We start from the raw sequence: 12,378 nt of genomic DNA, 5'->3' as shown, positions 1-12,378 counted from the left end.
GAGAGAGAGAGAGAGAGAGAGAGAAAAAGAAAGAGAGAGAGAGAGAGAGAGAGAGAGAGAGAGAGAGAGTATAATGTTACGTAAAAAATTACATAAACCATTTTTCCCGATATATCACTATCGTGATAACACTAGTAATGATGTAAACCATCATCTCAATAAATTGCTTCGTGAAAGACTTGCAGCACGAAGGCAAATCATAAAAGCGATTGTGCGGAGCGCAAAGTGCGATTCCTTCGCATGGTAATAGACGTAGTTTAATCAGAAAACTGCAGGAAATAGAGAGGGGACAGGTCACCACCCTCTATTGCTAGACTGTAGGGACATTTAAGTAGATGGAGGGTATAGACCCCTGTCTCTGCTCCATTTGCTTTCAGCCCGGGGGACCTCGACGCCGATATATATCCCAATATTCCCGGTAACAATGATGAATCACTGCGGAGCACCTCTTGCGCAAGAAGTTGCACTTCCAATGCGAACCGACTAAGATCTCGCCGTTCTCCAGGATACGGGCGACGCCGCTTTAACTCGATATATACGTTTCTGCACTTTGCGCGGTTATGCAAACTCCTAATGTAAGTCACGCCCGTGCAAACTCCTTCATATCGACGAGCGAATTCCGGATTTTCTTTCGTGCCGTAATAACGCGCTCAAGCGCGAACTTAACAAGGGTGAGGAGAAATACGAATTTACTTTGCGCTGCCAAAAGGAAGTGTCTCGTGCACGGATAAAACTCGGGCAAAAAAACAACGTTGCACGACTTTCTTTTTTACGTGAGATGTGGGACAGCTTTATTTTTACGATAACGGTTACGCCGTGAATGTAATATGCGAAGCAACGCGCATCTTCTGCGGCATTATATTGCGTCCGACGTAATATTATAAAGCGCAGAGGAAAGCTGCTTGCACTTGCGTGATAGTTACTTTCAGTCGTTTCAAATAAAATCAGACATTCTGTTTTTTTGTTCAATCTTATAGTAAAATCAAATCAATAAAACATAACTTTATTGTCACTTTATATAGCGCTATCATAAACGTTAACTTCTTATCATTTTTAGATAGTTTTTATATATATACAACACAAAAAAAATATATATACGATTTTATATATGTATATACAAATAAGTTTTAATATGTTTACACATCAAGTATTAGAGAATCGAAAACAATTATGTGTTTAATATTTCAATTAGGCTCACCTAATTGTCTCTTAAATCATGTGAGTTCTTTTCAGAGATTCAGCTTTATCAAAAGAGATAGTTGCATTTTGCGTATATGTACGGTTGGTACCAAGATGTATCGGTCATAGATTCAACCATAGAGAGATACACAAACCAATCAGTCTAATAGAGCTTCCCCTGTTGCCTATCGAATGATTCATGGTACGTCGCTTGGGAAGTGAATTTATTAATAAAACCAACTAAGTGCTCGGCACTGCGCGAACTTATTCGTTATTATGACGCATATCCTGTCACACAGATATTTAATGTTCAAAGCCCGTTTGTCATCACAATCATCTGATTTTCTTCCAATATATACATAATGTGCAATTATGAATACCATTTATTAAACACAAAAAAAAAAATTTAATTTTCTCATCTCGATACTTGATTTGTTAACAAATTTATTAAAAAATTGTAAATAAGACTTTTATGTATAAAGAAGTTTATGCAAACCTCTAGGAATGTATTTACAAAAGAGAAAGTGCATTGTGTTGAAGATAGAATTCTGTAATAATTTGTTTAATAATTTTTTAATCTATATTCAACAAATTTAATTTAATATAATCTGTTTAATATAATTTATTTTACATGAAACATATGTTACATAAACACAATTACATAAGATATTTGAATACTCTTATAAAGAAAAATCTTGTAAAACGGAAAACGAACGATTAGCTCGCTCGGAATTCGTGATATCCTCAGACAACCCGTATCGGTACATAATCTGATTCAGTTCAAAACAATGTCTTGATCGCTCAATGACAGAAACGTACACGCGACATTTCTTGGTTGACCTAGTTTGAAAGTTGATTGCATTAATTTAGAAAATATATATTTTTGCTCTGCTCGCACAGAAACAAGAACCATGGCGATGTTTGGACATAGCGTACGCACCGACAAGTCGCTCGTGGACATGGCTACGTAGTTGCCAATGTGCACCACCAGTGAACATAGCGCTGGCTTACAGGGCGAAAGAGCTATTACAGTTTTTTATATGACCCTGGCCGCTCTCAGTCTTCTCTCTGCTACATATATCGACGGATGTGTTTCGAGAATCGTAATCGAAACAATCGATTTCTACTCACTGTAAATCGCGAGATGTTGCCCATGTGACATTTACATACACATACATCTTTTAATTGAATAAGTCAGCTGATTCTGATTGATCTTCAGATGTAAGTGGTGGCAAAAGGAGATATGGTTAGAAACGAATATCCACTTCCCGAGAAGGAAAATATAGAGGAAGACATGGAGGAAATAATACCGGAAGAAGAAAATAACGACAACGAGGAAATGGAGTTGAATGACGAAGAAAATTTCAGTAACATTAGTGAATCTTTTGAGGAAGATATTTATTCTGAACTTGGTAAATAAGTTAATTTTTGAATAAATCATTTTTATAGTATAAAAATGCAAATTAAAAAATTCAATAATCATTGCTGTATATAAAATGTACAAATACACATCTAACAAACAAAAACCAAAGTCTTGTGGCAAGTATAAGTGTATAAATAAAAATTATTTAAAAAGAGCTATACATTAATATACATATCACAAGACTTTCGTTTTTAAGAAAAATGACAATATACATGCGGAGTTGATTGAGAAAATTGTTGCATTCTAATCGTGAAGCTAGAAAACAACTTCAAGAATCACGAGAAACTGAAGCGCAGCAATCAAAATGATAAAGTTTGTACTTAAAAAACTCATATGCACTTATTTACATTGACATCAGAAATAATTAAACACTATTATTATATTGTGTAATGACATGTATATAAGCCAATACAGAATGAACAAATCAGTTTCATATATAATATTTTGTAGATATTAAAGCATTAGAGGATGAGCTGGATCATTTGCAAAGTGCTTTGGATCATTTAGAGAAGAAAAATGACAATATACATGCAGAGTTGATTGAATTGTTGCATTCTAATCGTGAAGCTAGAAAACAACTTCAAGAATCAAGAGAAATCGAGGCGCAGCAATCAAAATGATAAATAGTTTGCACTTAAAAAACTCATCTGCACTTATTTACATTAACATCAGAAATAATTAAACACTATTATTTCTGATTTTTCGAAAGAAGTAATTTATATACCTTGTATACTAAAGAATATGGAAAAACTGTACATCAAAAATAGTTCCCATAAAATGTCAATATTTCTTGAACATAAAAATCTTGAATATTATTTTAATATAAGAATAAAATATAAAATTATGTAAGTATAATATTATCTATGTATATGTACCAAAGTAAAACTATGCATTTTTATGTATTACATATATTGACATTGGATTAAAACTGTAATTATTATTTATACGTTACATTATCTTGTATATAAAATATATTTCGGTAAGAAATGAAATGTGCATATATAATCTTTTTCTAATACATATCATAACTTGTGTAACCATATACCTACAGATCATAATATAGAACATATATTAAAGGAGCTTTTAGATAATGATAAATATTAAACTTTTGTAGTGCAAAGAGAAATTTAATAATAAAGCCATAAAAAAATTTGTTTTAACTGCTTTCAACTTATGTAAATCCCGAACATAGTGCAGTTAGGAAGAAAAATTGCAACATATGTGTAAACAGTTGTGTAACTTTTATTTGTGAACCAATAAATTTAACATAAATTTCGGTGGTAGTAAAAGTATTTTTTTTCAACCTAGTTGTAATTATACTTAACGATAAAAAGAGCTGTTTTTTTTATAGATACACAAGTTGATATAAGCTTTATGTATAAATCTTTAAGATTCTTACGTATTACAGCAATATTAATTATTTAAGTAGTTCAGATGTGCGCATACTTTGATAGTATTTAATTTGATCCTCCGACAGCGAAGTCAGTTATTAATGACCTACAACACAATTCACCTGTTTGCAAAAACTTTTCGAAAGGTGAAAAATATTCGTGAGTTCGCTGTTAGAGAGTTAAACAAAGAGTGCCAGTTTTATAAATTGATAAAAGATTAGTTAATTTGAGAAATCAAATTTACCAAGTCAGCTCGAGTTGCGTTCCCTATTGACTTCTGGTTGCATTTCTATCGAAGTAGGATTTAGCTTTATATATTAAGCGCAATAACAAAGTAATTTATTTTACTACCAAGCGCGACTTTAGATAAATCATCCTCTTCGATCTTTTTATTTATATTTGTTTATGCAAACTTTATATATGTAAGAATGTGATATTTTTTAAACGATAGTGTAGTATCAATTATGACATATACATTTGTATCTTGAGTGAAAGTACACTCAACCATTAATATTTCTTATCAAACGTAAAGCTGACGCGTTACTGCAAACAGTTAGTAGATTTTGTGTCATATAGTACAAAAATACACGAATAATTTTCAATATGTGATAACTAATGATATACTATAATTAATAAATATTTTTATTACACACTAATGACTTTTCCAAAATAAATTTACTCTCTAAATGTTACGTTTGTTTGAAATCTTTTCAACCAGTCAAATTTAAGCCTTTATAAACAGGAAACTATACATATGTATGCCTGACACTTCACCGTATTCACAAAATTACGTAACGGTTTTCGGACTAATCTCGAAACATCTAAACTGTCTTTGTATGAATATAAAAAACTTAGCTACGCTTATCCGTAAGATTTAAATAAAACTAACACAATATAGTGTAGTTATATTTTGCTGCTGTACACTCGAATTACGTCAAACTCGTTGCATATGCAGTGAATAATACAAGTGAATAAAAGTAAGAGTTCAAGCAATTTGAGACATCGTATACATTAATACATTCTTATATATGCACAAACATAACTCACACTAACATACTTATTAGTAGACGTTCGAGAATAAGATCTTGGTATTTTTTAATAAATCATTACATCTTTCACCGAATCTGAGTATATTTAATAATAAACAAGATTATATTTGTTAATTTTATATATATAGCTTAAGCACATTTTTCTTCTTTTTACTTGGTTTTGTAATCTCTATGTACGAGATTGTGTGAAAAAACTTTTACACAACGAAAAAAATTAATTGTGTTGACTTCAAACAACTTGACTTTATTATATAAACTTGATTATGTAAACAAAAATATGAAATTTTACTACTAGCTATTTTGTTGTAAATTTTTTATGTATTTTATTCGTATTACATAAATTATTCGAGAGATGTTTATATATTTTATATAACACACTGAAATCTTAACTTGCACGATTTATATCACTTTTTGCGTTTTATCTTGTACTATACAGTGAGATAACTAACAATAGTAAAAGAATAAAACTATTATAAGTGAAGAAACGACTTTCTTACGTGCAAGTTTATTGGAGTCCAACTAGACTTGTTATCTTATTTCATTATTATATACATAAACAAAAGTAAGAAAGGTTTTGTATTCAAACTTTTATATCGAATACGAACAGAAAGATTTTACCAATATAACTTTTAAGAAAGTTATATTTGTTTCTTTTTAATAATAGATTGTAGTTCGTTCCGCAAGCTGAAAATTTTAATTGCGTTGTCACACAATAAAATGTAACTATTACGTGTGAGATATTATTCTCATTCTCGGAATCTGATATTGAATATCGCAGGAACAATTTATCTTATTCTTCGTAGTATCGTTTTTTTCCCTGGAAGTAATTAAGAGAATCCAGGAGTAGTATCCAACGAAAAACTAAAAGGAACAAACAAATTTATATATTATGCTATACATATAATAAGAATAAGAAAAAGGTGAAAATTGTACAATATATTGTATACATACATTATAAAATCTATCTGTAATGTTGCTGTTATGTCAAAAGACCAATATATAGAAAGAGGTAAATATGTCATATAAAAAAATCTTACTCCTGTTTCAGAAAATTATATTAGATATCATTTTTGCCAATATAGAGAAACAGAGAGAATGCATTAATATTTGTATAAAGATATTCACTTCTCTAATATTGTGTAACCTGTATATATATTTTTGATGTTTTTCTAACCTTTCTGAGAAAACATTCAATATAAATATTGTGATTGAAACGCATAAAATCTTGTAATTCTGTACAGACAAAAGAAAAATTGTGTGACATTTGTCGAATCTCAAAAATAATATCAGATATTACATATTGTTTTACGATAAACAAATAAATCCAAGGATTTTATGCTACAAGTGCGTAAAAACTAGTCATTATAAGTTTCATGAATCAACAAGTGATTGCAAGATCTATTTTTTATTTCTTTTAACAATTTTATGTGTGTGTGTGTGTAATTTTTTGTCTGCTTACTAAAGAAACTGTTTGTACTGATCCATTCAGAATAAAACATACTGAAACCAAAGGATTGGATGCAACACTGATCTCTTTCAACCTGCAAAAAATCCTAACAGAATATCTTTTTAAATATTAAAGAACGCACCATTTTATGAATTTAGTTGATTTTGTTTTTAGAGCTGATGACGATAATAATTTTGACCTCAGATAGTATTGATTATCGCAGGAAGTTTAGTAAATCTAATTTGTTAAATCTGCATACATATATGTATATATACATATATGTGTGTGTGGGTGTGTAAAAATGTTTTACATTTAAGTGTAAAATCTTTCGGCACAAAGAATATATAAAGATACGTTTAAAAGACGTGTAAAAAAAAAAAAAAATATTGAGATAAAAGAAAACAAAGATTATATATATATATATATGTGTGTGTGTGTGTGTGTGTGTGTGTGTGTGTGTGTCAAATAAACTATACTTACCATATATTTATTTATGAACTTGGATTCATGTTAGTTTTTACTAGAGAGTCAAGAAGAGAAATCTTATTATCTTCTATACTTAAAGGATCATCTGAAGGGTCTGCGTATAGATTAGGTGTAGATAACTGTGTATGTAGATCGTTTGCAGATAAATCTGATGTTGTAGGTGGCGATAGTGGTACCCACGAAGACGATGTATTTACGTCGATCATGTCATCAAAAGCCTCTAACAAACCCGTAGAGGGATTATATGTCATAAGTTCTCCACCAGCAGATCCATTACCATCTGAAACTGTAGATAAATAAAAATGTTTTACGTTAAAGTTTAAAAACTTTTTGACACAAATGGTATATAAAAATATATTTTAAAAATGTGTAAGGATATTAAGAAAAAAGAAAAAAGTTTCAAAAGATAAAGTTCTCATAAATTAAGATCAATAAATATTGCAAGAAGTTACGTGTATCGTAATCATCTTTGTCACAATGTGGATTCAATTCTGGATTAACTGGTAGTCCAAATGCCAATGAGTCGTCGCCAAATAACTGAAAAAAATGTCAATATTAAATATTGTTTTCAGTTTTTTAATACACAAGAGTTTTGTTTTAAGATATTATTTTCACGACATTTTCTTGTTTATCAAGTTTAACGATTTATGAATATGTTTTAATATACATATATATCAAACATATTACCTCACAAATGGCGTTAACATCAAAGTTGCAGTTTTCACGCAATACTTCACGTAAATTATCACGTACATTATCTAGGTCATGTTGTATCAACTCCACATGACTATCCATTTCTTCCCTATGTATAGAATTACAGATAAGAATTAATTGAATTTTATACATAAGCTTCAATAAGATTTAATTGTTAATTGAATTTTATACATAAATATATCACTTTTATATATGTCAAGAGAAACAAAAGGAGTATAGCGCTATTATCTGTTAGACAAGGTTTAAAATAAAATAATTGCTCATAAAATAGTCAAATAATTTTCGTAAAAAATAGAAAGTTTTCTCTTTAACGCAAGTTAGTATTAAATATCGCTTTACATATAACGACGTATATGTAACAACGTTACATGCATGTATATACAAAAATCCACATATATAATTAATATTATATAAATATTAAAATACATAACATTAAATGCAAGTAAAAAAAACCCTGACTATGAAATGTAAGAAATTAAGTTTTGCAAAATTTTAATTAAGCTGTTAATTCTAATATATAATAATAGTAAACAAAAAAGAGAAGTGTGATGATATTTTTTTTTAATTTGCCTCATTAAAAGGTAAAAAAAAAAAAAAAAAAACTAAACAAGTTTATGAAAACCAATATCTTGTCAACCTTTATAAAATATAAAAAATAATACACCTTCACTTCTTTTTGTCTCAATAAGCATTTCCGCCACAATTAAGTTGAAACTATTAAAATTGAATTGTCCTCTTACATTACCCATGGTCTGTACTGAACTTACGTCGGTTCTAACCTGTAATTAGCTTCAGACATTCCAGAGGAATTGACACAGCTTAAAGATAAATCTTTGGATGAGCTTGTGCCTGCTTTTTGCCTGCTTTGGCCCCATTGCTGCGAACATTTTGACGCTTTATTTTCACTGTTTTGCACATAGTTATCGGCCATAAACACATTTTTGCTGTCGGTTTGATTAAATCCTTTGTTCATTTTATTAAGGGTGCTGTTACTGTTTTCACCATTTTTGATTTGATTTTTGACGTTATCACGAGTGACCATATCTGGCTCATTTAGAAACTCTTCTAATTTTACTATAGATACATCATCTCCAGCTTCCGTTCCATCGTCTTCTACATCAGCAGAAGTGTCGGTATCAAACTCTTGAGTTGTATTCATGTTTGCTGCCATTGCTGCGAGTTTGGAACTACGCACTGTTGCCATTGGTACTACCGTTTTGGAACCAACAGAGTCTTTTTTCAGCACAGTAGTCATAGTCTTCTCTCTTGGTACAGTAGGTATGTTAAGCATATGCAATTCCTCTCTATAAATAAAGAGAAGCTAATGTTTAGTCTATAACTGTGTTTTACAGTGTTGCTTAATTAATTTTTATATTCAATTACTGTTTCTATGATACAAGACAAAACACTAAGAAAACTACAAAGTACATTCTACGGTAACAAAAAGTGAAAATTCATGCAATCGCTCTGAAATTGTTACATTCGGTAGCAAGAAAATATTACGTATATATGTATTCTCAGTAATATATCTAAAACCTACTATTATTTTATTTATACATTAAATAAGCAAGTTTGTCTATTTGCGACTTTTTCTCTCTTAAATTAAATAAATTACATTTGTACAAAATAAATTTAATAATAACATGTATTCCTGATATAAATAATATATAAAAATATGTATGTATAATTATATATAGTTCTCAAAGAATTATAATATTAAATACGATAATACCCTGTATAATATAGCAACAATATAAATATTTAGAACATATATACTATATACATGTTTACATTATATATGAAAGAAACAACCAAGGTTTATACTAAAACTTTTAAAAGATCAATCAATCGTAATCTCTGTAAAAAAATAATAATAATAGAAAATTTAATGTATAAAGAGAAAATTTTGTCAAGAATACAAAGGGAAAAAGACAAAACTAGAGAAATTTGACTGTATATATTTCTACAGTACAATTATGCACGCCTGACATTTCATGCAAAATAGTAGCATATATTCATATTATCTTTTATGTAACAAAAGAGCTTTAAAACTTTTTGAGATACCAACACCAAAAATGATGTAGCAATACAAAAAAATGTCAATAACCTTGGTTTTCCTCCATTTCCCAATGGTGGAATTAAAATTTTTATAGGCACCTTGTTTTTCCTCCTAGTAATATTTATAAATACTGTATAAGTATATTTTAAACATACAGACCTTACAACGTCTACTAATTTAAAACTTTGTTTTTTATTTTTACTGCTTTATAACACAAGAATTATATATTGAGAAAAGAACGACTTTAATTCACAACAAAGATAAAAGATACAACTGTTACACTTACTTCTTCTTGTCTTTCGAATGTTTCTTCATCGTACTACTCCGATGTTTAATTTGAATATCGTTTTCTAACTGTACTGAAGTGTCTGGTAAGTGAACAGTGTCCATACTGTCATCTATCGACGAAACAACATGTTCCTGCAGACTGTGAACAGCTGGATTTTCATTTTCTAACATTCTAAAAGAAACACTTGTTAACACAGTGATATTTTTCTGTTAACTTACAAATATCACGATGTGTATACTTCGTGCAAACTTAAGATATGTCCAACTTTCCTCACATGAGAAAATATAGATTTAAAATAAAGAAAATTCATATAAAATCTATTTACACTTACTCATCAACGATATATTCTGAATCCAAGTCAGGTTCTGACGAATCAAGTTCATGAATTACAGGTCCTGTAGGAGATGTCTGAGCCTATAAAATAAATATCTATTATTGTAGAAATTAATGCAAAAATAAATGTTGAAAAAGATAACACAATAATAAAATTACCTTTGATAATTTTCTCTCTTTATGTTTGAGATCGTCTATCATTAATCTCGGATATTGTCTTTTAACAGGATGTAGACCACTTGACCTTGAGGATTGGCACATACTAACAAAGAAGTGAATGAGTTTGTTAACAATTTGTTGTTGTTTTATGTGTTTCTGTCTCAGCATTGCTAATTCTCTCCACATGGCTTCATTTTCATTTTTTATTGCACCTATCCTGCTATCCAAATCCTCTTGACGACCTTTCATATTCCTTACTTCAGTTAACATCTTATTCATTAGTTCCGGTTTAATACCAGAATGTGCAGCATCTTGAGTTTTGCTAGATGCAATCTAATAAAACATAACTAACATTATTACAACAACACAAAGCAACAGTATGTACTAATAGTACATGTATATATGTACTATTTTTACTTTCAAAAATAATGTACTTACTTTTCTTTTAATGTGTTCTAATAAACCTGGATTTCCTCTGATAAAATACTGATGTGCAAATTCCATTTCATCTTTGTCACATTTTAAACCACCTAATTCTACCGATACTATCTTGTGAAAACCATCTTAAATGCAAGAAATATTTTTAATAAGTGCTTTTTATGTTTTTGTTTTATGTTATATACACACCTAAAGTTATACATATTAATATTTTAGATACTTACACATATTTAGCTGCCGCACAAAACTAGGCATATTATTATGTTTATAATAATACGGTAATAACTCGCTTGCAAATTTTGCTTGATTTCTGATAAAAAAACTTTTACCAGTCTAAAAAAAATATTACACATTATATATATATGTGTGTATATATATATATTTGTGTGTGTGTGTGTGTGTGTGTGTATGTATTTATTATTATATGCTATTATATTACAACCTGATTGAATCATCAACACAATACATAGCAATGTTTTCTCTATAACGAATTAGCAACAATCTATCCAATTATTTTTTTAAATTATGGTAGTACGTTATACAACAGTGATTAACTTCAATATCAAATATGAATTTAGCACAATACCTCAATATATAGGAAAAAGTAATGTAACATCATAATATTCAAACAACAGGTTGAACAAGATAGAATTGATAATAACTGCATGTGATTTATGTACATGATGCGAGATGCCATGTAAATCGTGGAGAAGTATGCATCGGAGGTCAACATTTTGTTATTGCTTAGCATTGTAATCGTAATTGCAAATTGCGGAAATACATGTTAACGTAATACATATTTAATGCACGGCATTCCAATTATCGAATAGTGTAAGACACATAATAATTACATCATGACAGCGTCAAACAACCAGTACATAGAATACTCGCACAACACAGGTGAATATATAATACTCACGGGTGACCAACAAATGAGATCCTTGTTTTTTGGATCTTCAACCAGCCTCCAGAGTTTAGCAAGAAACGCCGGTACGTTTGTACCCAATTCTTGTATTGTATGCATTTTAAAGAAAAAATTTATATTCAAACTTTGAAAGGCTAACAACACTTTCGCCGGTTGTATCACACGAAACTTTTACACATTTCCTTCGCTTATAATGGCTGACCGCTGATGATGTTGTTCTGCTGCAGGTCTTCTCGGTAGCAGGGGGGGGATGACAGACACAAGCGTTTTAACTTTTTCCTGTAATGCCGTATCACAGTACCATACGAGAACTCAACACGTCTTGCATAAAGTCGTGTCCATAATCTCAGTACTACCAGAGAGAAACCTGAGAGCGGCCATCCAAATGTAATTTTTTACGACGGTTTCAGCCGCTGGTTTTAGCCGTATTTCCACAAAAGTGGAACTCAAAGGCCGTTCTACATTAAACGCAAGTCGCAGATCTCG

At 30.0% G+C, this 12,378-nt stretch overlaps 2 protein-coding genes across 9 annotated transcripts; one reads left to right on the top strand and one right to left on the bottom strand.

Moving 5' to 3' along the window:
- Positions 1-2,228: 2,228 nt before the first annotated feature.
- On the top strand, positions 2,229-3,498 carry LOC109854990 (UPF0184 protein AAEL002161-like). 2 transcript variants are annotated; one of them, XM_020428702.1, is made up of 3 exons: positions 2,229-2,311; positions 2,399-2,591; positions 3,053-3,498. In XM_020428702.1, exons 2-3 carry the CDS (start codon positions 2,423-2,425, stop codon positions 3,220-3,222), a joined length of 339 nt encoding a protein of 112 aa, XP_020284291.1. In that variant the 5' UTR covers positions 2,229-2,311; positions 2,399-2,422; the 3' UTR covers positions 3,223-3,498. The 2 variants fall into 2 exon arrangements, with proteins under 2 accessions (XP_020284291.1, XP_020284290.1); XM_020428701.1 differs by having other exon boundaries at positions 2,232-2,591.
- A 1,845-nt stretch (positions 3,499-5,343) lies between these two features.
- On the bottom strand, positions 5,344-12,191 carry LOC109854985 (heat shock factor protein-like). Of its 7 annotated transcripts, XR_002250257.1 has the most exons (14): positions 11,887-12,191; positions 11,192-11,300; positions 10,968-11,092; positions 10,530-10,862; positions 10,369-10,451; positions 10,035-10,208; positions 9,797-9,859; positions 8,457-8,993; positions 7,663-7,777; positions 7,428-7,512; positions 6,970-7,261; positions 6,502-6,595; positions 5,994-6,275; positions 5,344-5,903 (listed from the first exon to the last, which is right to left on the bottom strand). XR_002250257.1 is itself a non-coding variant. In XM_020428693.1 (12 exons), exons 1-11 carry the CDS (start codon positions 11,989-11,991, stop codon positions 6,981-6,983), a joined length of 1,998 nt encoding a protein of 665 aa, XP_020284282.1. In that variant the 5' UTR covers positions 11,992-12,191; the 3' UTR covers positions 5,859-5,903; positions 6,970-6,980. The 7 variants fall into 7 exon arrangements, 3 of the variants coding, with proteins under 3 accessions (XP_020284282.1, XP_020284280.1, XP_020284283.1); XR_002250255.1 differs by having other exon boundaries at positions 5,994-6,595; XR_002250258.1 differs by lacking the exon at positions 5,994-6,275.
- Between the last annotated feature and the right edge of the window lie 187 nt (positions 12,192-12,378).

This window comes from Pseudomyrmex gracilis, unplaced genomic scaffold (assembly GCF_002006095.1).
Source record: "Pseudomyrmex gracilis isolate BER0280 unplaced genomic scaffold, ASM200609v1 scaffold_77, whole genome shotgun sequence".
NCBI classification, from domain to species: domain Eukaryota; kingdom Metazoa; phylum Arthropoda; class Insecta; order Hymenoptera; family Formicidae; genus Pseudomyrmex; species Pseudomyrmex gracilis.
Note: the sequence above shows the minus strand (reverse complement) of the source record. Positions and strands in the feature narration are given on the sequence as shown.

What these genes read in the sequence shown, in the direction of transcription:
- LOC109854990 (XM_020428702.1), top strand. Translation starts at nt 2,423, where the DNA reads ATGGTTAGAAACGAATATCCACTTCCCGAGAAGGAAAATATAGAGGAA. An exon ending in AGATATTTATTCTGAACTTG is followed by an intron (nt 2,592 to 3,052) that starts GTAAATAAGTTA and finishes AATATTTTGTAG; the next exon opens with ATATTAAAGCATTAGAGGAT.
- LOC109854985 (XM_020428691.1), bottom strand. Translation starts at nt 11,991, where the DNA reads ATGCATACAATACAAGAATTGGGTACAAACGTACCGGCGTTTCTTGCT. An exon ending in TGTGCGGCAGCTAAATATGT is followed by an intron (nt 11,093 to 11,191) that starts GTAAGTATCTAA and finishes CTTGCATTTAAG; the next exon opens with ATGGTTTTCACAAGATAGTA. An exon ending in ATGTTAACGCCATTTGTGAG is followed by an intron (nt 7,513 to 7,662) that starts GTAATATGTTTG and finishes CATTTTTTTCAG; the next exon opens with TTATTTGGCGACGACTCATT.